The sequence below is a fragment of the Podarcis erhardii genome (assembly GCF_964252035.2).
Source record: "Podarcis erhardii genome assembly, chromosome: 1".
Taxonomy (NCBI): domain Eukaryota; kingdom Metazoa; phylum Chordata; class Lepidosauria; order Squamata; family Lacertidae; genus Podarcis; species Podarcis erhardii.
The window spans coordinates 20,953,009-20,976,045 of record NC_138497.1 but is presented as its reverse complement, the minus strand read 5'-3'; the positions used below and the strand labels follow the sequence as shown (position 1 = coordinate 20,976,045).

Below are 23,037 nucleotides of genomic sequence, written 5' to 3'. Positions count from 1 at the left end.
GCTGTTTATGGCTCAATCTCAACAAAATGGGGTTGTTTTATTGGCCCTGGATTACTTACTTCTAGATGTGTGGCCTTGCTTCTGGAAACAGACCCAGAACTGCTGTTCAACTGAGCGGAAATTCTGAGGGCTCGGTGCCGTTGGTTGAAACTATGTTCCTTGGCGATTTGGTCCCCATTTTTCATTTAACAGGCTAGACTTCAGCCTGCCTCCCGGCATCACAGCAAAGATAGTATTACGAACAGAAATTCGCAGCGCCGTCAAAGTGGGCAGCAAAAGGCTATTCTGTCACTTTTCATTCACCTGGGGTACTACAGTTAAACTAATTAGAAAAGACTGAGGAGGCCGAGGAAGCTGAACATTCTTAGCCCTAGGAAGAAAGCTGCGGTGAGGGAAAGCCCAGAGCTGCCATAATCTGAATAGTAACCACTTGTTCTCAGTGACTGCCCTGGTCTGGCACTCGCAGAGAAAAGATTTGGGTTAAATAGGAGGATTTTTGTAATGCTGAGGCTAGCCCAGCGGCAACAGGATAAGCAACCATCTGCAGCAGTGTTTTGTTAAATAAATAAAAGAGAGATCCTCAATTCTCAAGCAGAGGCTGAAGTGTGCTTTGCTAAATGAAGCCACCTACCCCCACCATATATGACCAGTGGTGTCATCCCAACGAATGCCCACTAGGGCTGCAATCCTGTACACATTTGCCAGAATTAAGTAAAGATGCGTTAGGATATTGTGCGCGAGGGTGGTAGGACTTGCGCCTTTTCTTTTCTGTACCATCTGCAGGCTGGAGATTAAGCGGGTATTAATGCTTATTAGGAGAATCTTAGAATTGGAAGGGATACCCCAAGGGCATTCTAGTCCAACCAATCTCCAGACACGGTCTCCCATACACTTTGGAACCATGCTGGACCCTGCTTAGCTTTGCAAATGTGCTAGCTGTTTTATTGCTGCCCCACTCGGTTGCATATTTAATGGCGCCAACTACTGCCTGTGTCATAGTGCCATGTGTCCGGAGGGAGATGGAGGAATAAACTGAGTGAAGCAAAGGTGTACGAAAGGCAGCACTTGAAGAGAGAGCAGCCAAATCATACTATTCGCCTAAGTTAAGAAGCTGTTCTTTTAATATGAAACCAGTGTGCTATTGATCAGACTGAAGGGAGAAAGAATAAATTGTCTACAATAGGCTGGCATATTATATTCCTCCATAACTAATAGTAAGAAGTTCCCCAAATCGATTATTTTATTAGCTGCAACTAGGGTCACAGCCACATCTTACGTCTAAAACACATGGCCTCCCCTTAACAAACCACAGTTCCCTTTTTCATTGATTTAGTAACAAAAAAAGTGTTATGTTTGTACAAACCACCATTCCCATGATTCTTTAGGGGAAACCATATGCTTTGAATGTGTTTTAAATAAAGAGTGTGGATGTGCCTAAAATTAGTGTCATCTGCTCATTGTTCAACATTCTCAGACATCTGGGTTCCATGTGACATGTGCAGAACCCCTCTTGGAATACAATATAATAGTCCCCGCCCCCGCAAAAAACCCCAAACTGAAACAGCAGCTTACAAACAGGAAGGCATTTATTAGAATAAAAATATATGCATTTTTTTAATTAAAAAAAGCCATTTACAAAAATACCACAGTGACGGTAAATGAGCACACAGAGGATTCTTCTTTCTATCTTTTTCTTTTAAAAAGTGCAGCTCTTCAAAAAGACAACAGTCTCATGACAGGGTTGCCAAATGTCTGAAGTTTCCTGGACATACCTGGAATACTGCATTCGGAAGCAGTGTCCGGGTGGAAATCGGCAAAATCTGGACATACGGCAAGCCATGTTGGCAGTGTCATCTTTGCCGTTTTCCCTTAAAAACAGCTCAAAAATGTAACTTTTGTGTCAGGATTTTTACTTTTTGAAATCTGGCAACTCTATCTTGTGAAGGAGTTGGGCTGCTCAGCATTTCTCCATATGACGCCAGAAAGCTTTAGGAAAAGTCCAGGACACAAAATCTGCCTAAGAGAAGGTACAAACTGCGATAGCTCGCACATGTACTGAGACATCTGTTTGGGCCCACACTTTTTAAGCTAAAATGAGCCCAGCTTCTACAAACATAGTTCAAAACCACACACCATAGGACAGTGTGATGGAAATGGTCCCTACAGTATGGGGGTGTTTGTTTATAAGTGCCCAAGCTAAAACATCAAAAAAGGGGTGGGGTAGCAGGAAATATGAAGCCTGTGTCCTAGTAGTCCATTGTCAAAGGACCATGATTGCCAAGGAAAGCTGGGAATGATGTACACTTGCTTCAGCCACCTGGGTTGTTTTACGACAACCCGTTCCTTGAACTACACAGGTCCTTCTAGCTACATGTGTCTGCATGTAGCCAGTCTTTCTATATGTTAACAGATCCACTGGCAGATCCACACCATGCATTTAAAGCCCACGGCTTCCCTCCTGGAACCTGTAGTTTCTTAAGGGTGCTGAGTATTAAAGCTCTTTGAGGGCAAAACACTAGTTCCCAGGGTTTGTTGAGGGAAGCCATGTGCTTTAAATCTGTGCTGAATGTGCTTTAATTGTTCTCTGAAGAGACTTGGAGAATCTCTCTAACACGTGGAAATGCTCTGTCCCAACTATTTACCACCACCAGTAAGCTCCATTGATCATGTGCCTTGTCAGGTAGGATGAGATGAGATGATAAGGTAACTTGGAAAGAAGGGCCATAGCTCCATCTTAATGCCTCTGATTTGGTCTACAGCAGTCTTCCCAACCTGGTGCTGTCTAGACATTTTGGATTCTGACTCCCATTGGTCCCAGTCCGCATGACCAATAGTCAGGGAAGATGAGACTTGTAGTCTAACAGCTGGACGGCATCATGTTGAGGAAGACTGGTCTATAGCATCTCCCATTCAAGATCTCGGGTGCTAAACTGAGAAGGATGCCTGCCTGAGTTTTGTTGAGCTGGTGACTAGAAGGCCCAGGGCAAGGTGCAGCATAGTTTTGATTCAACATAAAACACATCTCTAGCTCTTCTAGGTGATGCAGGGAAAGAAATGAGGTTCTATCTCTGGAAGGCAGCAAAGACGATCTTCTCCCTGGGCTAAACAATGATCATGACCTTTTTCTGAGCCAACAACACACTCAAGTTAGCATGAATAGAAAAGTTACAGAAATCAAGTGGTTTACTTTTGACACACACACGAAAGCATTTTGTTGCCTGGTGCATTGTACAGAAGAAGCAAAGTTGGAGCACCCAATGAGTTGACTTACGTTGCAGAATTGCAAGTAGAAACTGGTGTCACTGCAATTTAAAGCACAATTGATATTCCCGTGGATTGGACCACTGGTCACACTTAAGAGTCCATTTATTTCAGTGGATCATTGCATAGAAACATTGCTCCATGGTTTGCATTCCTAGACAGTCATAGGCACCAGACTTTGTGTGATGATCTGTAGCTCATCAATTTGCTTGACTGGTACTATATCGTATTATGTAAATAAGCTGTACACATAATGGTTCCTCTGCCAAAAAACACTATGGAGCGGTGTCCAGTTCATAAGAAAGATTTATGCATGGTTCAGGTTCACTGACTAAAGAAGTCCCAGAATGCTATCTGTTTTTCTGACACCTTAAAGAATAACAAATATATTGTCATGTCAGCTTCAATGGGCCAGAGGTTATTTCATCAGATCCATGCTTATGCCACAATATATGTGCTAGTCTTTAAGGTGTCATAAGATTCTTGGTTGTTTTAACACTGGAAAAACATTTCAAACAGCCATTTGTACAGATATCTGCATGTAAGATCAGCTCACTGTGAAGTCTCTCACACACACACACACACATAAAAGTGTTACGTTTTGGGGTAAGTTGTTTGAGATGCTTTGGAGATGAAAAAACATCATCATGTGAAGCTAAAGGTTTCTTCACATATTAGGATTGTGAGATATTTCTTCCTAGGAGTTTCTAAGCTCACCCATCCAGATACTGGCCAGACTGAAAGTTATTAAACTTCAGAGACAGAACTAAATCTGGCACTAATGATATTATGTGTATAGTGGCTAGAATTCTTAGCACCCTTCCTAAACTACAATTCCCAGGATTCTTGGGGGGGCAGGGAGCCATGGAAGTTAAATTGTCATAAATATTATTTATATATATTAGTTTGCTGTGAAAAGGCACCCCCAGATAATCAGTATTTTCACAATTTACTTTGCATTTATGTCTAAAAGTTAAAAACCCTGATAATTCAAACACAAATCCATGGGTATCCATGTAACTTGAGAAAAATACAATATTCAGTTCAAAATTCAATGCCCCCCCCCCCAGCAGCACCATAAAGAGGTCAATTCCAGCAAAATCCCAATAGCATGGATGGAATGAATGAGAACCCTTTTTATTATCTGAAACTAACAGGATCAAGCCTTAGCAGAAGGGAAAGCTTAGCACAGTAAGCTCCCCCCACCCCAACAAAATCTCTCCACTTTTATGAAAGCATTCTTCCTTTTTATAAAGCTGGGCATGAAAATTATATGGATGTGGAACGTCACCTTCCTTTAAATAGTGCAATTATGACATTTCCTATTATATACAGATCACAGCAATGGTTAGGCTCTGCTTATGGAGCTATGAGGCAGATGCATGTGCGAGGCAATGCCAAGCCTGCGCTCTTTTACTCTTATTGGAGTTGACAAAGGCTTTTCATTTTGAGAAAAATAGACATGCACCCCAAGTAACAACTGGAGTTGCAGGAAAACGATGGCTTCAAGGGGCAGAAGTGCTAGGCAAGTGGGTGGGAAGAAGACCCACTCTAGAAATTAGCTATGCCGTTTTTGGAACCAATCTACACTAATTCCAGGAGGAGACATTGATCAATGGCTTGTGAAAAAGAGAAAGATTGCGGGTAAATGCTTTGTTACTGCCACCTGCTCACGGTTACCCCCGTCTTTTCCTTCTGAAAAACACAAGACCCTGCTGTGTAGTACAATCGGCCTAATAGTGACATTTTCACACATTTCCAGCAGGAAATGGGGCTCCGGGCATCAAAATGCACGGCTGAGCTTGTAAAAGCCATATAGCAAAGCTGGAGCAAGAGAGTCATGTTTGAAAAAGCATTGCCTTTCCTTCCTGATTGAATGACACATTAACGAGTAAACAAACAAACTCCTGTGTTGCAAAATATGAGTCAGCAATATCAAAAGCAACACGATGGCCAGAAACAATAACAATGTGAAAAACTTTATGGAATAATTCAAAACATCAAAACTAACAAACTGAAGTCTCTGAAAGTCCTTAAATGAATCACAGTGCCAGACTTTACCGGGTGGAGAGCAAGCTGTGAAGCTTTGTATAATCAGCAAATGTCCAATTCTGATGTCCAACTCTGAACTCTGCTGAACAGTGTTTCCAGATAACAACTACTGTTTCGTTGAATTCTTCATCAGCCAATTAGTTCAACACTCGTAAGTAGAAAGATATGTAATTTCTTCATTAACCAATCTTTTTTTCGAATAGATATACTGAAAAATACACTGGAACTGTGCTCATGTGATTATGTAGCCACTGTTGACTACAGTTTGTTAGTTTTGATGGTTTGAATTATTCCATAAAGTTTTTCACATTGTTATTGTTTCTGGCCATCGTGTTGCTTTTGATGTTGCTGAATGACACATTAGACAGGGGCCGCTTCCTGTGTAAAGTGTGGGTGGGGTGTCCGCCTGCCAATTTGCTGCTTAATTGTGGGGAGGGCAGAGTAGGAAAGGGTATCTCGTTGTGGCAGAGAAAGCGCTTCCCCTGACTTCCCACCACCTCCAGTGAGACTAGTACCCCGATTTGAGATGTTGGAGAGCTGCCGCCACCAAGCAAATGGATTGACTCCTACTCTCACTGCCCTCAGCCAGCATGCCCAATGGTTGGGAATGATGGGAGTTGGAGTCCAGCTACATTTGGAGGCCCCCCAATCCTGCATCTCTGCTGTAAGGCACTCTCCTATGTCCAAGTCAACTATTGCTGTTGGAAAAAGCAAGTGCATGCTGTCTCTTCAGGACAAATCAAATGTTGTGGAGCCTCTAAAGCACAGACCACACGGGGAGACTTCCACTAGGGTGGAGACTTCCACTGAGGGTGGCTTGATTTCTATGCTAGGCACAGAGATGAGAGGGACTACTCTAACTCTCCTCTATCACATTCTAATGCACATTCCAAGAACCAGATAGTTACAAAAAGCAGCAAAAAAAAAGTAAGATCCTATCCATATCACAGTCAAAGTACAAGATAAACACTACATTCTTTTAAACTGCTTTTTAATTGTATTTTTTATTTTTATTTTTAAATGTTTTTAACTGTTTTATGGGGTTATTCAACTGTTTATGTTTATATTTTGTTTATGTATTTTGTGTTTTTATATTGTAATTTTACCTTGTGAACCACCCTGAGACCTGTGGGTATAGGGCAGTATATAAATAATAATAATAATAATAATAATAATAATAATAATAATAATAATATCAGCCTGCTCATTTGCCTGCATTGGATTCCCTGTACATACCTGCATTTACAGTGGTACCTCTGGTTACGAACGCTTCAGGTTATGAGCTCCACTAACCCGGAAGTAGCTGCTCCTGGTTGTGAACTTTGCCCCAGGATGCGAACGGAAATCGCGTGCCGGACGCCCTATTAGCGAAAGCGCGCCTCAGGATAAGAATGGTTTCAGCTTAAGAACGGACCTCCGGAATGAATTAAGATTGTAACCAGGGGTACCACTGTAGTTTCTTGTAACCTATAGCTATCAGGTTTAAATAAAAGGCTGGCTTACGATATCCTTAAGCTCCACAAGTCATTCTGTACTGGAGGCTCGAGGCAGAAAATAGGCTTTTCCCCTGCCACCATTCCCTGGGAGTTGAAGTCAGTTTGAAAGAGGAAACCTGGCATGTTTCATTTGTTTGCTCATTAATATATGCATATATGCACTTTGCCCTAGTATAGGCATTCTTTGTACACATTACTTGTCTGAGGAACTGCATTGCGAAAATTCGTCAAAGTGCGAATTCCGAAGGGGGGCCGTGTTTCTGTTAGTGCATTTCCAGAAAGTGCAAATTAGGTAACTTTAAGTGCAAACTGAATCAGATTCCCCACCCTCTGCCCCCATTCCTACCTGGAAGCGACCCCAGTTAGGACCACCACCTTCCCCACTCCTTGACAATCCAGCCTCACCAGCAGTATGTTTGAATGCCTTATGGGAAGACAGCCTGGAAAAATATACGACTAGCCAATCCTTGTGCAATTTCCAAAGCAGAAAAAGTAACAATGGATTGCTTGTGGATCCCCTTGTGCAATTACGGTGGTGCCGTTTAGACTACAGGTCAGCTCAGCTTTTCCAAGATAAGTCTTATTCTTTGGAGACCCCTGATAATACTTTAGTAAACACATGCCCAGGTTTTAAACTAAACAGAACTGAGGCAGGTTTTTAATTTTTTTCTTTTTTAAGGAGGGATATCAAATGCTAGATTTCTTTCTCTCTCAGAAATGAAGACCACAACATGAACTGCATGGAGTAATGGCAGAAAATGAGTGGATCTGCTTGCCTCTTAGCCTTACACAAATATAACGGATCTAAACAAGAAACAAAGCTAATTTCTTTGTTCCACAGAAAAGGGGAAAAAAATCACATGAAAGAGAGAGCTAGCGTAATATTTTGGAAAACACCACGATTCTGCAGAGAGCAGGGATTAAAGGCGATAACGGCTGCTAAAGTGATCATAGTCTATCAGCAAACAAACCATTTCAAGGTTCTGAGCAGGGATGCTGAGACAAAAGCTGAGCAGCTGCAGCAGCAGCTGGGCTAAAGCAAGAAAGTGGAATGTCTCGGAGCAGACTGATATGTCGAATACCAAGCTGGACTTGTCTGCCACCTTAGGTGACCCCTGCATGGGCTAATGAGTCTTCTTCCCAACCACACTGTGCCGGCTTGAGCAATGAACAAGTCAGCCTCCAGTGGACACTCGGGTAGTCAACAGCATAAGAACATCCCATGCAGTTGGGCTGCTAACATCCCTGTGAAGCAGCCTCCTTATTTGCAAAACGGTAATAGTCTTAATCCACAGCGGCAAAATATTTTAAGCACAGTTAAGCGATATCAGTAGACCTTTCCTCTGAATAATTTTTATGGGACCATAAAATGCAAAAAGGCAGTGAAGGATGCCAGAGCAGGAATAGGCGTGGAAAGAGAGCGGAAGGGGGTGCAGTCCCAGTCTTTTTTTTTCCGGAGCGGAAGGGATGAAATCATCTTCCAGATCACCAGGGTAAGTGGTGCACCTTCCTTGCTCTAGCAAGCGACTGAGTTGTTAGTGAAGTTTTTTCTGTTGTTTGGGACAGATTAGCATAGAGGAAGTCAGAGAATAGGAGGGGGGGAGCAGAAATAAACAAGCAGAGGTTGGACACATCTTTCCTTTCCTTTGATGGAGTTCCTTCTTCACGCTGGCCATTCAAATGGTAACACTTCTTTGCAAGATTGTTTAAAAGCTAAAGGCTGAAATTCAGCTGGCTGAAGGCCTTTTGTTAAAGCCTAACCTGCTTTACAGGGGGACGCGGGTGGCGCTGTGGGTTAAACTACAGAGCCTAGGACTTGCCGATCAGAAGATCGGTGGTTCAAATCCCCACGACGGGGTGAGCTCCAACTTGGAACTGATAAGCATCAGAGAGTTCAATCAAGTTTACTCGCAGGTAACTATGCAGAGGGTTGCAGCCAAGCCATGCGGCTGTGATCAGGGATGGGAACCAATTCTCAGAGTGGTTTAGCAATCAGTCCCCCTTCCCTGGGAACTCCAGGGGAATAGGAGTCTCCTAACAACTGTCGGCACCCATAACAAACTATAGTATAGGATTCTTTGGGGGAAACAATGACTGTTAAAGTGGTACGATCCTTTTTATTTTATTGTATAGCACAAATGGGGCCTAACTTGCAGAGAGAAAAGGGCTGGATTGGGCAATATGAGAGGCTGAGGAGTAGAGGGTGATGACTAGACTCTGTTAAGTCCAGTGATGATTTCTCTATGGATGGGTCATCTAGGCCAGTGCCCTGCAATGCAGGGACTGGGAAAGAACCGCCACAGCAGCCCACTGGGGAGTGGCCATGTAGTGCTGAATATTGCAGGCTAGAGAGTGAGTGAATGAAAAACTGGATAGAAGGGGAAAACAAACTTAGCATCCTGGAAGAGGAAGTCTTACAGGGCAAAGTTTTAGAGACCCTGGATGTGCTGTCATATTCAGCAGAAAATTAATTCCATGCTGAGAGGAGGTTGGTGGGGGTGGGGAGACCCCAGGCTGCCAAAATGTGTTTCCAATTTAGTTTCCCCTTCTCCAACTTTTTTTTTTTGGGGGGGGGATATCATAACATTTGAAATGTTGAAGTGACGTTGCCACTATTTTGCTCTGACCTCTGCACATGGAAAGAATGTCTGCTATGTTGCCTACAATCACCCTAAGCTTCTGCCTCCTCCTCCTTCAGAAAATATCTCTCCTGCTGAGGTTGGCAGGATCTTTTGCCGGTTGGTAAGAAGTGAAACGATAGAGAGGGGTCAATCGGACTCAAGTATTTCAAGTTATGTTAAGGGTGAGAGAGAGAAAGCGTTGATAACAGGAGCGTAGCAGTAACGGGGAAGAGAGACGAGATGGCGCAGCAAGATTCAGGGGCCTCATCTTGCATATAAAACATAGGAAGTCTGTGCAGGATCAGGCCAAAGACCCATTCAATTCTCATAGTGGCCAACCAGGTACCTATGGGAAGCTCATAAGCAGGACCTGACTGCAACAGGACTCTCTGTGCTGGCATTCCCAGAAGCTGGCATTCACTCGGGGGCACATTGAGTCTTCCGGTGCCACAGAATTCCCTGGATAATCTCTTACCTTCTCACACTTTGGGTAGAACTGGCAGTGAGAAGCTCAATGGTTGCCACTAAAAAAAGGCAGCTCCATGTGGAGTTCCCTTCCTCCGCCCATAGAATGTAATTATGAAAATGTGGTATGATATCACTATCTTGCCACAGCCAATCGTGTGGAACAGGTACAGGGTTGCGACTGCCAGCTGATTAATTGGTTAGATTAACGGACTAATTCCTCTTTGAACAACTAAATAAGAATGATAATAATGCTCTGATTAACTGGGTAGCAGTTTTTTTTTTTTAAAAAAACCTTTTAAATGCATGTACATATAAAAACAGAAGAAAGAAAGCATCACCTGTAAAAGAGGTATTTCCCATTTTCTCTCACACGGAGGAGAAAAGATAGGGCCTGCCAGTGGTGTGCGGTGAATTTTTTTTGTAGGAGAACAGAGTCAGCTTGCAGGGGGATGTTGCAGGTGTGAGCTTCGTGCCTCCCTCCCTAAGCTGGGCAGAAGCTTCCCGGGCTTCGGGAAGGAGGCATCAAGCCTCTGACAGGATGCTGGATCCCAGCTTCCTCCTTCCCAAGGCTGGGCAGGCTTTGAGAGGGCGGAAGAGGGCTTTTGGAGCCTTTAAGGGACTAGCCTAGTTCCCCTAGTCCACTGACCGCATGTTGCTGGTGCCTGCTGTAAAAGCAGATGTCCACCCTCTAAAGCAGGCATAGGCAAACTCTGTCCTCCAGATGTTTTGGGACTGCAACGCCCATCATCCCTAGCTAACAGGACCAGTGGTCAGGGATGATGGGAATTGTAGTCCCAAAACATCTGGAGGGCCGAGTTTGCCTATGCCTGCTCTAAAGATACAGGCAATATGTGTTTGCTGTTTCGCTTTAGTTCTTACTCATTTTCAAATGCATGCAAACTGGATCGATTTAAGTACTTAATCAACAACTACAATTAATCAACCAGGATCGCTTCAAGCAGGTGGCAGCTGTAGTTTTCATGAAATTAACGGGTCAAGGAACCCTCCCCATGACAACCTCACATTTGTCCCCATTTGTGGTTATGCCTTAGCTTTTGGTTTCTATGCTTACACAAGGATTTAGTTGAAACATCTACTGTTACTCAACGAAGACAAAGGCATAAAATAAGAACAGCAATAAAATTGGCAGGGTTAAAAATGGAAACGGTGATTTCAAGATATCTTTCATTGAGACACATATATAAAAATCATATATACAGTATAAATATAGCCATATATCTTTAAAAATATAATTTTAGCTCTAAGTATGAATACTTCATTTCTGTGGACTGAGCCTATATGGACAATGCAGGTCATTTGACCAAGTTTCCAGTTTACACGGGTCCCTTAGTGAGTTGCCTTGGATTCTGGGGGACCTGCAGGAGGCGAGACACCTCAGGGAAAAGCCACTCGGATAACTTAATCTGTCACCTCAGCTGCACCTTCATGCGTAGAGGACTTTTAAGTTGGCGGTGGGCCGTTGTATCTCAGCACCAGGTTGAAGGAGCGGACGTAATTGTTGGCGAGCTTGCAGCTGTGTGTCTCCTCTACGAGAGGCAGCAGGAAGGCGAGGAGCAGGAGGAGGAGCAGGAGCAGCTGGAGAGGCAAAGCGGCGCGGCAGACGCGGCGCAGGAAGGAACATGCCCCGGCTGGTCGTCCCTGAAAGACACAAACCAAATGGAGCATTAATGTCATGGGCTGGGCAGATAAAGAGGAGCGGTGGAGACCACCTCCCCAGGAGCCCTCCAGAGAGGAGGAAGGGGCAGATGGTATTGGTCTACAGGACTGGTCCAACACAGGGCACACCCCAGAGCAGAGGTAGTCAAACTAAGGCCCACGGGCCGGATACAGCGCACTGGGCTCGTTAATCCGGCCCGCGAACCTTGCAGACCCTGCCACTCGCTCGGTCAGTCCCCGCACTAAACAGGCACGGCGCAGAGGCCTTGCATGGAGACTGACTTCCGTGAAGCGGCTGGCATGGCTTCTGATTGGCTGCAGCCAATCAGAAGCCGCGGATGCCTCTGGGCGGGCAGCGATGCTGGCAGGCTTCTGATTGGCTGCAGGAAGCTCCTGCAAAATTCAGAGAAGTGTGAATTTCAAAGGATAGCCGCATTTTCATCCTCATCTAGTTTAGGAAAGTGCAAATCAGAAAAGCACACTTTCAATATGAACTGAATCAATTTCCTCCCCCCCACCCCCACAACAGCAGAGAGGACTATAAGTGTTTGGAGAACAGAAGTAAAAGTTAATCACTCATCCTGTTCACTCTTTCCCCTACAATTTTTAATGCATCAAAAACTAGTACTGCAGGTGAAACTACACAGAATGTTAAATGCGTCTTTGAACCTGAAGTGATATTTCAGAGAAGGGGTTTTCATTATGACCACAGCAGGGAAAGAAAGTACCCATTTTCTCATCCCTGCCTTCTGGGTTCCCACTAATTATTTGCTCTTCCCAGCTAATACAATTTGCATTTTAAAATCTAATCTGCAAGTTTATCATTTATTTGTTTTCAGTGGTGCCTCGCAAGACGAAACGAATCCGTTCCGCGAGTCTCTTCGTCTAGCGGTTTTTTCGTCTTGCGAAGCAAGCTCATTGACGGCTTAGCGGATTAGTGCTATTAGCGGTTTAGCGGCTTTTAGCGGCTTAGCGGCTTAGAAAAAAGGGGGGGGGAGGAAAATAAACCCGCAGGAACTCGCCAGACATTTTCGTCTTGCAAAGCAAGCCCATAGGAAATTCGTTTTGCGAAGCACCTCCAAAATGGAAAACTCTTCCGTCTAGCGAGTTTTCCGTCTTGCAAGGCATTCGTCTTGCGGGGCACCACTGTATTAAATTTAATTATACCCACAGGTCTCAGGGCGATTAAAACATAAAATCGCAACATCAAAATGCAAAATGCATAATAAACACACACACACACACACACACACACACACACACACACACACACACACAAAGGGCACTGCATGTCAATCAGCCAAAGGCCTGGTAAAAGAGAAATGTTTTTGCCTGGTGCCTAAAGCAACCTTTTCCAGCCATGAGCTGGTCCACAGTCCCTCAGACCATGTGGTGGGCTGGACTATATTTTGAAAAATATATATGAACAAATTCCTATGCCCCACAAATAACCCAAAGATGCATTTTAAATAAAATGACACATTCTACTCATGTAAAAACATGCTGATTCCCAGACTGTCCGTGGGCCGGATTGAGAAGGGGATTGGGCCGCATCCAGCCCACGGGCTTTAGGTTGCCTACCCCTGCACCAGCTGAACCTCCCTGGGGAGAGCATCCCACAAGTGGGGAGCCACTGTAGAAAAGGCCCGTTCTTGTGTTGCCACCCTGTGGACCTCTCATGGAGGAGGCACATGAAGAAGGGCCTCAGAAGATGATATCAGGGTCCGGACAGGCTCATATGGAAAGAGGCGGTCCTTAGACATGAAGAGGCATTTAACCAGTGGAGGCTCTTCCATTACGTCAAATGGGGCTACCAGCCTCCCTCTGCCTTGAGCTTGCCCCCATTTGCCTGCCTTCTTACTTCCAATCAGTCTAAGGAGTTGCACAGGCTGTCACCTTCACCTTCCTCATTATCCATGTTGCCTTTCTGGAACTCAGTGGAGAGGATTCTGTCCTTGGATCTTGCCCCACATCATGTCGGGCTCCTGGCTTTCTGTCTCACAAGTCCCAATAGGCCACAACTGCATTTAACATCAAACTTGGCTCTGTCCCTGAGCCATTAGCATGAAGTGATTTGATTCTTGGCACACCATCTGATAATTTTCAGACCATGAAGCCATTATGTAAGGCAGTGTGCCCTCTACAAGAGCTAGCAATGCTTCTATGCAGGAACGGACCACACCCTCAAGAGACACGAGGTGCTGAGCAAAAGGGGCTGGAGTTTCTGGGTACCATAAAAAGGGCTTCCGTGAGCCAACGTTTGGGGTTGACCTATGTGTGACAATCTGCCAGACGCTAAAATCTCTAAGAAAATGCTTAGTGTTGCAAATGATTTTTTCCAGACAATTTCTCAGCCTCGGTTTCCTCGAGGGACAACGCAGTTGCTTTTAGTATTAATTTTGAGATTTCCACGCGCCAGTTACAAATTTTCCAACCTGTCTTGCGTGCCAGACAGGAACTTGGTGGCTGCTGGAGAGAAATGGCCGCCTTTGGTTGGGTATTCAGTTACAACGAAGTGCAAGTTTCACACACTTTCCCTCATGGCCAAAGCTCTGCTTCATGTTTGTATAGGTTTGCCGAGTTCAGGGGCAGCCGCCATTTTGGGATATACAGCATCTGAATCTAGCCATGGGCCTTCTCTGTTTAATCTCTGGACAGCAACAGAAAGCTCCGGGTCCCCACCCCTTGCACCTCACTTTACAATCAGGCTGACTTATTTTCATTGCTCCCTGTACAAGCCTCATATTTTACAAGATGCCAGAGAATAAAAAGGGAAGTGGAACAGATGGTGAAATTTGAGTTCAACGTGTAGCAGTAGCCTTTACAACTGGGTCTGCTGCTCCGAAATGGCTCATTATAAGAAGGGCAAGGGAGCAAAGTGGGCCAGGAATCCAATTCTGGCCTTACGAAAAGGTTTGGTTTCCTTCTGAGAACACCAGAGCGGCAGAGAACACCAGACCGGCACAATGCATTATGGGGGAATAACAGCCTGGGTGTCTACATTAAAAATAACCACGTCCCATGTTTGCCAGGTCTCACCCCGGGAGAGTGAATTTTTCATTTATTTATGGGATTTCTTACCCCCACCCCTTCACTGAAATGTCCCAGGGCGGGTTGCAACAACGGAACAGAAATAGGTTTCATACAATTACAAAAGCAAACAATCAAGCAAAAGCAGAACAGTATGGCTTAAATAATCTTCTTCTTCTTTGGCGATCACTCATAGCCGAGGAAGACTGTCTTCCATAAACACGGTTTTTACAATGAGTCTGTAAGTGACTGTGGAAGCCAATTCTGGATCCACACATCCTTCTACAGGGGGGACATTGGTTTCCGGGCGGGAGTTGATCACGGTGTAGATTTGCCAAGCGTGCCTTCCTCCTAGCATGTTTCTCCCTTGCGTCCTGAGTTCAAGTGTCTTCAAAGCCCATGACACCTTTGGTAAAAGCTGTTCTCCAATTGCAGTGCTCGCAGGCCTGTGTTTCCCAGTTGTCTGTGTTTATACTACATTTTTTAAAACTTGCCTTCAGACAGTCTTTAAACCTCTTTTGTTGACCACCATCATTATGCTTTCCATTTTTAAGTTCGAAATAGAGTAGTTAGGCTTAAATAATATGGAAGAGGTAGATATCACAAAACAAAATCCTTTTAAGAGCCTGCTGGATCAGGCCAATGGCCCAGGCAGCCCAGCACCCTGTTCTTATAGCGGCCAAGCCAGTGGGGAAACTGCAAACAGGATTGAAGCACAAGAGCACTCTCCCCTCTGGTGGTTTCCAGCAACTAGTATTCAGATACATTACTGCCTCTGACCAGAGGATAGCCATCATGGCAAGTAGTCATTGATAGTTTTCTCTCCCGTGGATTTGCCCAATGCTCTTTTACTAGGAGTGAGTGCCATAGTTTTACCACACACTTCATTTAACTGTGAAAGGTAAAGAGGTGTGTCTTCAGTGTCTGACTGGAAGCTGTACAACAAAGACAGCAGGATGCACCTCTGTGAGAAGGGAGTTCCAAAACTTAGAGAAAGACGTTTCCCTTCCGGGCCACACTTTTGAGGGGGGCAGAACTACCAAGAGAGCCCCCTCTGCCACTCTTAACTATGCTGAGGCACCGAGAAAGATTTCTGTTGTTCAGCTTCTCACCCAGTTGCTTTGTCCAATGTCCTTATGCACCCAGCAGGGAAATTCTAGATTCAGGGCTGCCAGAGTTCAGGTTTACAGGATCTATTTCGCTGTGTGTTGTTGTTCAGCTAGAACTTTGACAGGGATGGCCTGAGACATTTTGCTGCCCAAAGCAGACAAGATGGTGCCCACCATTCCGTGTACAGAAGTTAAGTGGACTGGAAATTGAATCTTCCTCAAAGCATGGGTGCCACCTGAGGCGACTGACTCACTCTACCTAATGGTAGGGCCAACCTATAATTCCCAGCACTCTTAATGAACTACAGCCCCCAATATTATTATTTCTGGGGCATGTAGGAACTCTAAACGTTTGGCATGCATGCAGCATCAATGTAGCCTTAAGTAACTCCTGCCAAATTCACTGTGAAACAGCACAGCAACTTGTTTTTTTGACATTATTGCATAACAGAAGGGAAATCAGGGGTGTGTACAGAAATTGCAGTGAGGAAAAGTAGGTTTCTAGCTCTTTGAGGTTCATGGATTGGAACATCCCCCCAAAACTACAAGTCCACCAGGGTGCAGGAACTGGAATGCCTAAGAGTTTGGGATTGGACAATCTTTTCTTACATGGTGGATGTAATGGCCACAAGAAAAATCCAGCCTAAAGCCAGTTGATTACAACCCTTGCTCTCCAGTGAGCTGAAACATTCCCATAACTATTTTTGGCATTGCATCCTTTCTATGTTTCTTGGAAGCTGAATGAGATTTTGAAGAGTAGGTGCTTAAATTAATCCATCCCTTGGGATGCTTTGACATGCATGCCTAGCATCTGAGTAAGTGGCCCAAAGCTGCCATAATCCTGGCAGCATAAAGAAACAATTGCAGCACAAAGGACAATAGTCTTGCACCCAGCTAGATGCCCCAAAGGAATCTTCCATCTCCTAAATCCCAGGGGGACATTCTAACCCCCGTGTGGGGGATCAGAATTGCTTAAAGGTGAGTGGGAACAAGCTTCATTTCCCTAGTTGACATGAAGGGTTACAACATCTCAACTAAGCTTATTTTCCTCAAATGAGGAGTTGTTTTGCCTTCATATCCCAGGCAGATGGATATTAATCTACTTAAAGGACCTGATGATTAAGCAGTATATAAATGCTGTTAAGTAAAAAATAAATACAAATAAAACTATACTTCTCTGCCAATTTCTTCATCAGTCTCAATCCTATGTGTTTAATTTCAGCACAAGGTTGCCAGCTCATTTCTGGGTCCAATTCAAGGTGCTCATGTTAGTGTTTAAAGCCTTAAATGAGGCACGTCCCAAATAGCTGAGAGACCGCCTCCTTCCCTACAGACCCCCCCCAGGGCAGTGTGGTTCTCAAGCAGTGTGACGTGGCAGGGGAGGATGATAACTGTGTCTGGAAGGTCCAAGGGCAATAATAGAAACTTTTAAACATTTCAGAGTAGTATAATATTGAAATATTTTTATTATTATTTGCAGAACATGGATAGATCTCTTTTTAAAATGAGTGCAAGGGCATCTAATGATACTGAGGACAATCCTAGTTGTGTTTTCCAATGTATTTCTTATCAATAAAAAAATCGGTGTGCTGTGAGGAAATTTATTAACCTGAAATTGTGGACCAGTGTAAAAATTTTTTGAGAACCACTGCCCTAGGGTGTTGCGATAGGCAGAGGGGGCCCTTTTGGCAGTTCCACCGCCCTCAGAAGCTTGGGTGGCAGCAGCACAGGAAGTCAGGTGTCTCACACTGACTGCTGCTCATTCACTAGGTGTTTGGGTCTGTGTTCAAGGTCCCAACTTTGTCACGGACTTGAGGCGAGTTCTTGAGAAACTGGCTGTCTTTCAGCCTCAGTTCCCAACCTGTAAAATGGGAGAGTGGTGACCTAGCTCACGGGGGTGTTGTGAGACCTGAAGAATGTGAAGCAGTTGGTAAACTGCGATGCTGTTTCGCAAACAAGCTGCACACTATGGTTCTGATTCTCCCTTTCAACTTATCCCTACTGCCCTAAGGCAAACACCTGCAGGAGAGGTCATGTAAATCCAGCATTCCTGCCACTGCTTTCCCTCCCACCTGCTCTTGGCTTGGCTTTGCCTGATCCGGCAGCCATGCTATCATGCTTAATGACTCAGCTGGTCGCCATGGAAATGCCCAGGCTGTCACAACTTCAGCATTGTGATGCCGCCTCAGGATCAAGGAGTGGGAAGGCACCATGGGCTTGTTGACTTGAGGCATGATCAAAATGCCATGCATCTTAGCTCTGCAGAGCACAAAAATTCAATTGCTGGAGCAACGGCGGGTCTCGCCAATAACACTGCCGAGGACAGTGAGGCACTGAGGCACAGTGAGGCACATTGCGCAAAATAACCAGGTGTGAAGACAGACATTAAGAGTGCTGGCAGTGTCAGAAGGGACAGAGGAAGATGCTGAATGCTAGGGAAACCTCAGGCCCAGGTAAAAATGCCTCTCTGTCTGGCCCTGGAGACTCTGCCCAAGCTATACCCATCACTGGCCACGCTTCAACACTGAGTGCTTTTCCTGGCTGGAATGGGAACTAGGAACTCTGAGAATGCCTCTTGCTTGTCTGCTTGGGGGAGACAAGGTGGGGGAAATGAGTGTGTGTAGCAATGAACTTCCTATACAGAGGTGAAACTCATATTTGTTCCCTTGTCCACTTTGGCCTCTCGCTTGATCCACCATGGGCTTTTGGAAGATTGCTCAGAAGCAGAGGCAGAGTTAGGATTTTAAAAAAGGTACAGGACCCCTGGAGAGTTAAGCCCAGTCAAAGGGGTTACAGCACTCAGCTTGCTTTCAGGCTGAGGGAGCCGGCGTTTGTCCACAGACAGCTTTCTGGGTCATGTGGCCACCATGACTAAACCACTTCTGGTGCAATGGAACACTGTGACAGAAGCCAGAGTGCACGGAAATGCTGTTTACCTTCATGCCACAGTGGTACCTATTTATCTACTTGCACTGACGTGCTTTTGAACTGCTAGGTTGGCAGGAGCTGGGACAGAGCAACAGGAGCTCACCTCTTCGCGGTAATTCATACTGCCGACCTTCTGATTGGCAAATCCAAGAGGCTCATTGGTTTAGACCACAGCACCACCTTTGTTAGGGTAGTGTGACTGGTTCAGATGCACTGGGGCACCACAACAATGCTATAGAATGGAGTGCGAGAGGTGGGGAGAGGCCGAATTTTAGCATCGCACTGGGTGCCGCTGAAATACGAGAGCCAAAAGTCTGCCACTATCAGAAGGGAATGTGGTCCCTGTTTGAAAAAAGGCTCCCTACCTCTGCCTTATACCAAGGTGCCTTAAGAATGCGAGCAGAGCCTCCTGGACCATGCCAATGACCACAGCAGCCAACCAGATGTTTGCGGGAACCCCTCAAGGAGGATCTGAGCACAAGAGCACTCTCTTCTCCTGTGGTTTCCAGAAATTGAAATTCAGAATCTCTGCTTCTTCTGACTGGAGGTAGAGCATAGCAACGGTGGCTGGTAGTCAATGGCAGGCATATCCTCCATGAATTTGCCTTATGTATGAATTTGCCTTATCTAGGGCTGTAGCTCAGTGGAAGAGCATCTCCTTCCATGCATTTGATCCTTGGTTCAACCCCTGGCATCTCCAGGTAGGGCTGGGAATATTCCCAGCTAGAATGGTAGCCAATGGTCCACCTAGCTCACTATTGTCCACACCAGGGTTGGGAAGCCTGTGGCCCTCCATATGTTGTTGGACTCTACCTTCCACCATCCCCAGCTAGCATGGCTATGTGTGTGTACATGGGTAGCCATGACCAATGGAATTAGCCAATACTCAGCTGGATGGACCAATAGTCTTATAGTCCTGGATTGGCAGCCCTACTTGCTAGGCTCTCAGAGGCCATTAGCCAGAGTGGGAGATTTCTCCCCTCTTTTCCACACTTGGAGAAGAGCAACAGAATGTCACTCACTGGTGACTAGGCTAGCACAGCTTCACAGGTGCCTCTCCATGCCAGGTGCAAACCTTCGCCTGCTACATTTCTGCAGGCCAGGCTATTAAAAGCACAAGAGCACAGCTAGTAAAAAAAAAGTTGGCAACCGTATGACTTCTCTAAAAAGAATAGTAAAATTAGATAAACATTCCACCAAGCATAGAAGGCAGTGTGTAGAAAATTATATTTAAAATGTTTAAAAGTGCCACTAGGACTGAACTCAAGTTGCACTGGCGGCCTAGCTGTCCTCAGTCACATTTGCTCTTGACTCATCCTCCTGAGGCATTTTGACTCCTGCTGAGATGGTTATTGGGGAGCTGCGGGCTCTTTAGCACATTATGCAGAGCGTTCATTAATATAACTCCGTTCCAAATATATCGTGAAAAATGGTTCTGGTAACAGGCAGGAGAAGCAAAAACAAAAACCCCTAAGCCTCCAGGGCTGGATAGAGTGTGCCTGTGAAAGTTGGCAATGTATTTCTCTGCAGTCGCTGCTTTCCCAATATTTCTGCCAGGAATATTGAACGTCACCTTGAATGGAGATGCCCAAACCATGCAAGCAATCCAAGCAATTATTTCAGTGAAGGGGGGAGCTTTTCTTCTGCCAAGGGCTGCATCCCCCCCCCCAAGGGTAAAATTTAAGAAGGGGATGCTGGTGATATTTGGACCAGAGCTGGCAGTGTGTGTGGCCACCTTCTTTTATTTCTCTCTTTCTGCCACTCTTTCTCTCACACACTTTTCCTCCCCATGAAACAGGTGACAGGTCACTCTTTCCAGAGGCCTGAGTTCCTTGTTTGCAGAGGATTCCCATTCCTTCTCCTTCCCAGATTCCATCCCATCCTTCCCACACTCATCAAAAGTTGAGGACCACATGAATTGAGACCAAGAGCCTCAGTGTCCTGCTTGTAGGCTTCTCATAAACACCTAGTTGGCCACTATGAGAAAAGGATGCTAGACTAGATGGGCTAACGGCCTCATCCAGGAAGCTCTAATGATGTCTGGTTGATATCAGGAGCATGGTGTCCTAGTATATCCACTGGGCTTCCCATAGGGACCTGATTGGCCACTGTGAGAACAGGATGTTGGAGTTGAAGAGCTTTGGTCTCATCCAACAAGATTTCATGTTCAGATTCCTTCACTGAGCATTGAATAACTAGGCTGTAGGACCTCAAAAGTCCCTTCCAACTTTAAAATTCTGTTTTACAGCAGTGAAAGAATTTTACTCTCGTTGATGTTTTTAGCATGAGGACCTGAACCAAGAGCCTTCCAGAGAAGGAGCGAGTGAACTAGCATTGCTCACGGCTGGCTGAACTTATTTGGTCCGACGATCAGTGGCGACTTTCTAAATGAGACGCAATTGCAGATCCTGACTCTCCATCTGCTCCAGGAGATTACATCCCACAGCATCTCAAAGGGAACCAATTAGGCAGTCATGAATCTAATAAATCCTAATTACTTTGTTTGTACAAACAATGAGGCCCAAATCATTTGCGCAGCAAGGAGCTTTAATTAGGGTTGAGCACTGCAGAAAATAAACCAGACAAGAACTGCTGAACCCCATAAATAACCTGCTTTGATTTCCAATTGACGCTAAGTATGTTCCTGCAATACTTTCAGCAACTTGGAAGCCAACCTTTGAAGAAACATTTATCATCATTATTTTTTTAAATATTTGTTTTTACAATGCTCCGTCATATGCGAAGAGGCAATAAGCTATTCCATCACTGTCAGCCTACGGGGGAGAAACCACAGGCCCCAACACATTAGCTTTCTCAATTTAATTTTCCAGTCTTCTGTTTATGGATAAAATTATGCTAGTGCATATTCGCCGTTTGTTTTCTATCTGACATCTTTTTCTCTGTGCGTGCTATTTATCCAAGCAAGGTTTTTATGCTCTGGGATGATCAAGGAATGGTTCTTTCATTATTGCAGACCATGCGTACACTTACTGGTGAGTAAGGCCACATTCACAACATACATTTAAAGCACTAGGGGCTGTGGTTTGTTAAGGGTCCTGAGAGCTCGCAAGAGGCCTGTTTCCCACCCAGAGCTGCAATTCCCAGAGTGGTTTAGCAGCCAATTCCTCTTCCCAGGGAACGCTGTGAATTGTAGCTCTGTCTGAGGTACGGGAGTCTCTTAACAACTCTCTGCACCCCTAACAAACAGTAGCCCCAGAATTCTTTGGGGGAAGCCATGATGGTTTAAAGTGAAATCCCTCCTTGTGCTCTGATTTTGTCAATGTGCATATGTACTCCTGTGCATTGGTGGCTTCTAAAATGGGGGTTGGGAGGTTAGTGAGCAGAGAGATGGGCCTGAGGAGCAGCAGACTGAAGTCCAAAAATATTTGAAAATGGAAGAAGGGCAGACAGCTGGAGAAACACCAAAGTAATTCCATACTCCTCGCACATTGGGATGGGGAGAATTTTTTGAGCATCCCTAGTACATATGTATGCAAACGCATATATGAGTTATGTATTTTTTGTGTTTTTATATTGTAAAACTGCCCTATGATCCTTGGATGAAGGATAGTATAGAAATTTAACAAACTAACACGTGCATTAAATGCATGGTGCGAATGCTGCCTAAGTATCATTGAGTCAGTGGAACTTATTTCTAGCAAAACATGCACAAGATTGCACTGCACATGACATCTAACTAGCTCTATATCTCTATAGATGTTCATATATAAGCCAGCGGGGAAAGGGTTATCTAAAAACACAAGCAAAATAAGCAAATATTAAAATGGGGGGGGGAGGGAATGGCCTTGATTGGTCTTTCGAACCATCCCTTACAGAGAGGAAAATTGTATTTTTGTCTCGGCGTCTGGCAATGTTCCCATCAAGAATTAAATACAGCATGTTTCTCCCCTAGGGGTATAATGGATGCTAAGAGAAACATTCCTGCCGCTTGAGCTGATTCTACTGAGGGAGGGAGATGGGAATCAATAGACTTTAGTTGGGCCCTGGCAATATCCAACATTTGATTCCCTCATCCTACTAATAGCCAGAATCCAAAAGCTTGTGCAGCCACATGGAATGATGTGGATGCATCTGAGGTTGCAGAACTGCTGAAGCTAAGCAGTTAATATAGATCATGTCAATTCCTTGGATGAAGTTCCATCAGAACCTCAATGAAAGAGGAAGAACATTCCCTGATGGATTGTAGGGGCATTGTAGCAGATTCTTGGTGGCTCCTTAGTGGACAAACCACTAGGGGAAGAAGAAGAAGAAGAAGAGTTTGGATTTGATATCCCGCCTTTCACTCCCCTTCAGGAGTCTCAAAGCGGCTAACATTCTCCTTTCCCTTCCTCCCCCACAACAAACACTCTGTGAGGTGAGTGGGGCTGAGAGACT

General features: G+C 44.9%; 1 protein-coding gene across 2 annotated transcripts in view; it reads right to left on the bottom strand.

Moving 5' to 3' along the window:
• Positions 1 to 1,568: 1,568 nt before the first annotated feature.
• The window catches only part of SYNE3 (spectrin repeat containing nuclear envelope family member 3), a 96,335-nt gene continuing 74,866 nt past the window's right edge, over positions 1,569 to 23,037 (bottom strand). For both annotated transcript variants that reach the window (XM_081859244.1, XM_081859245.1), the window contains exon 19: positions 1,569 to 11,557. In XM_081859244.1, coding sequence (XP_081715370.1) covers positions 11,360 to 11,557 — 198 coding nt within the window. In that variant the 3' untranslated portion in view covers positions 1,569 to 11,359. The remainder of the gene's footprint in view (positions 11,558 to 23,037) is intronic.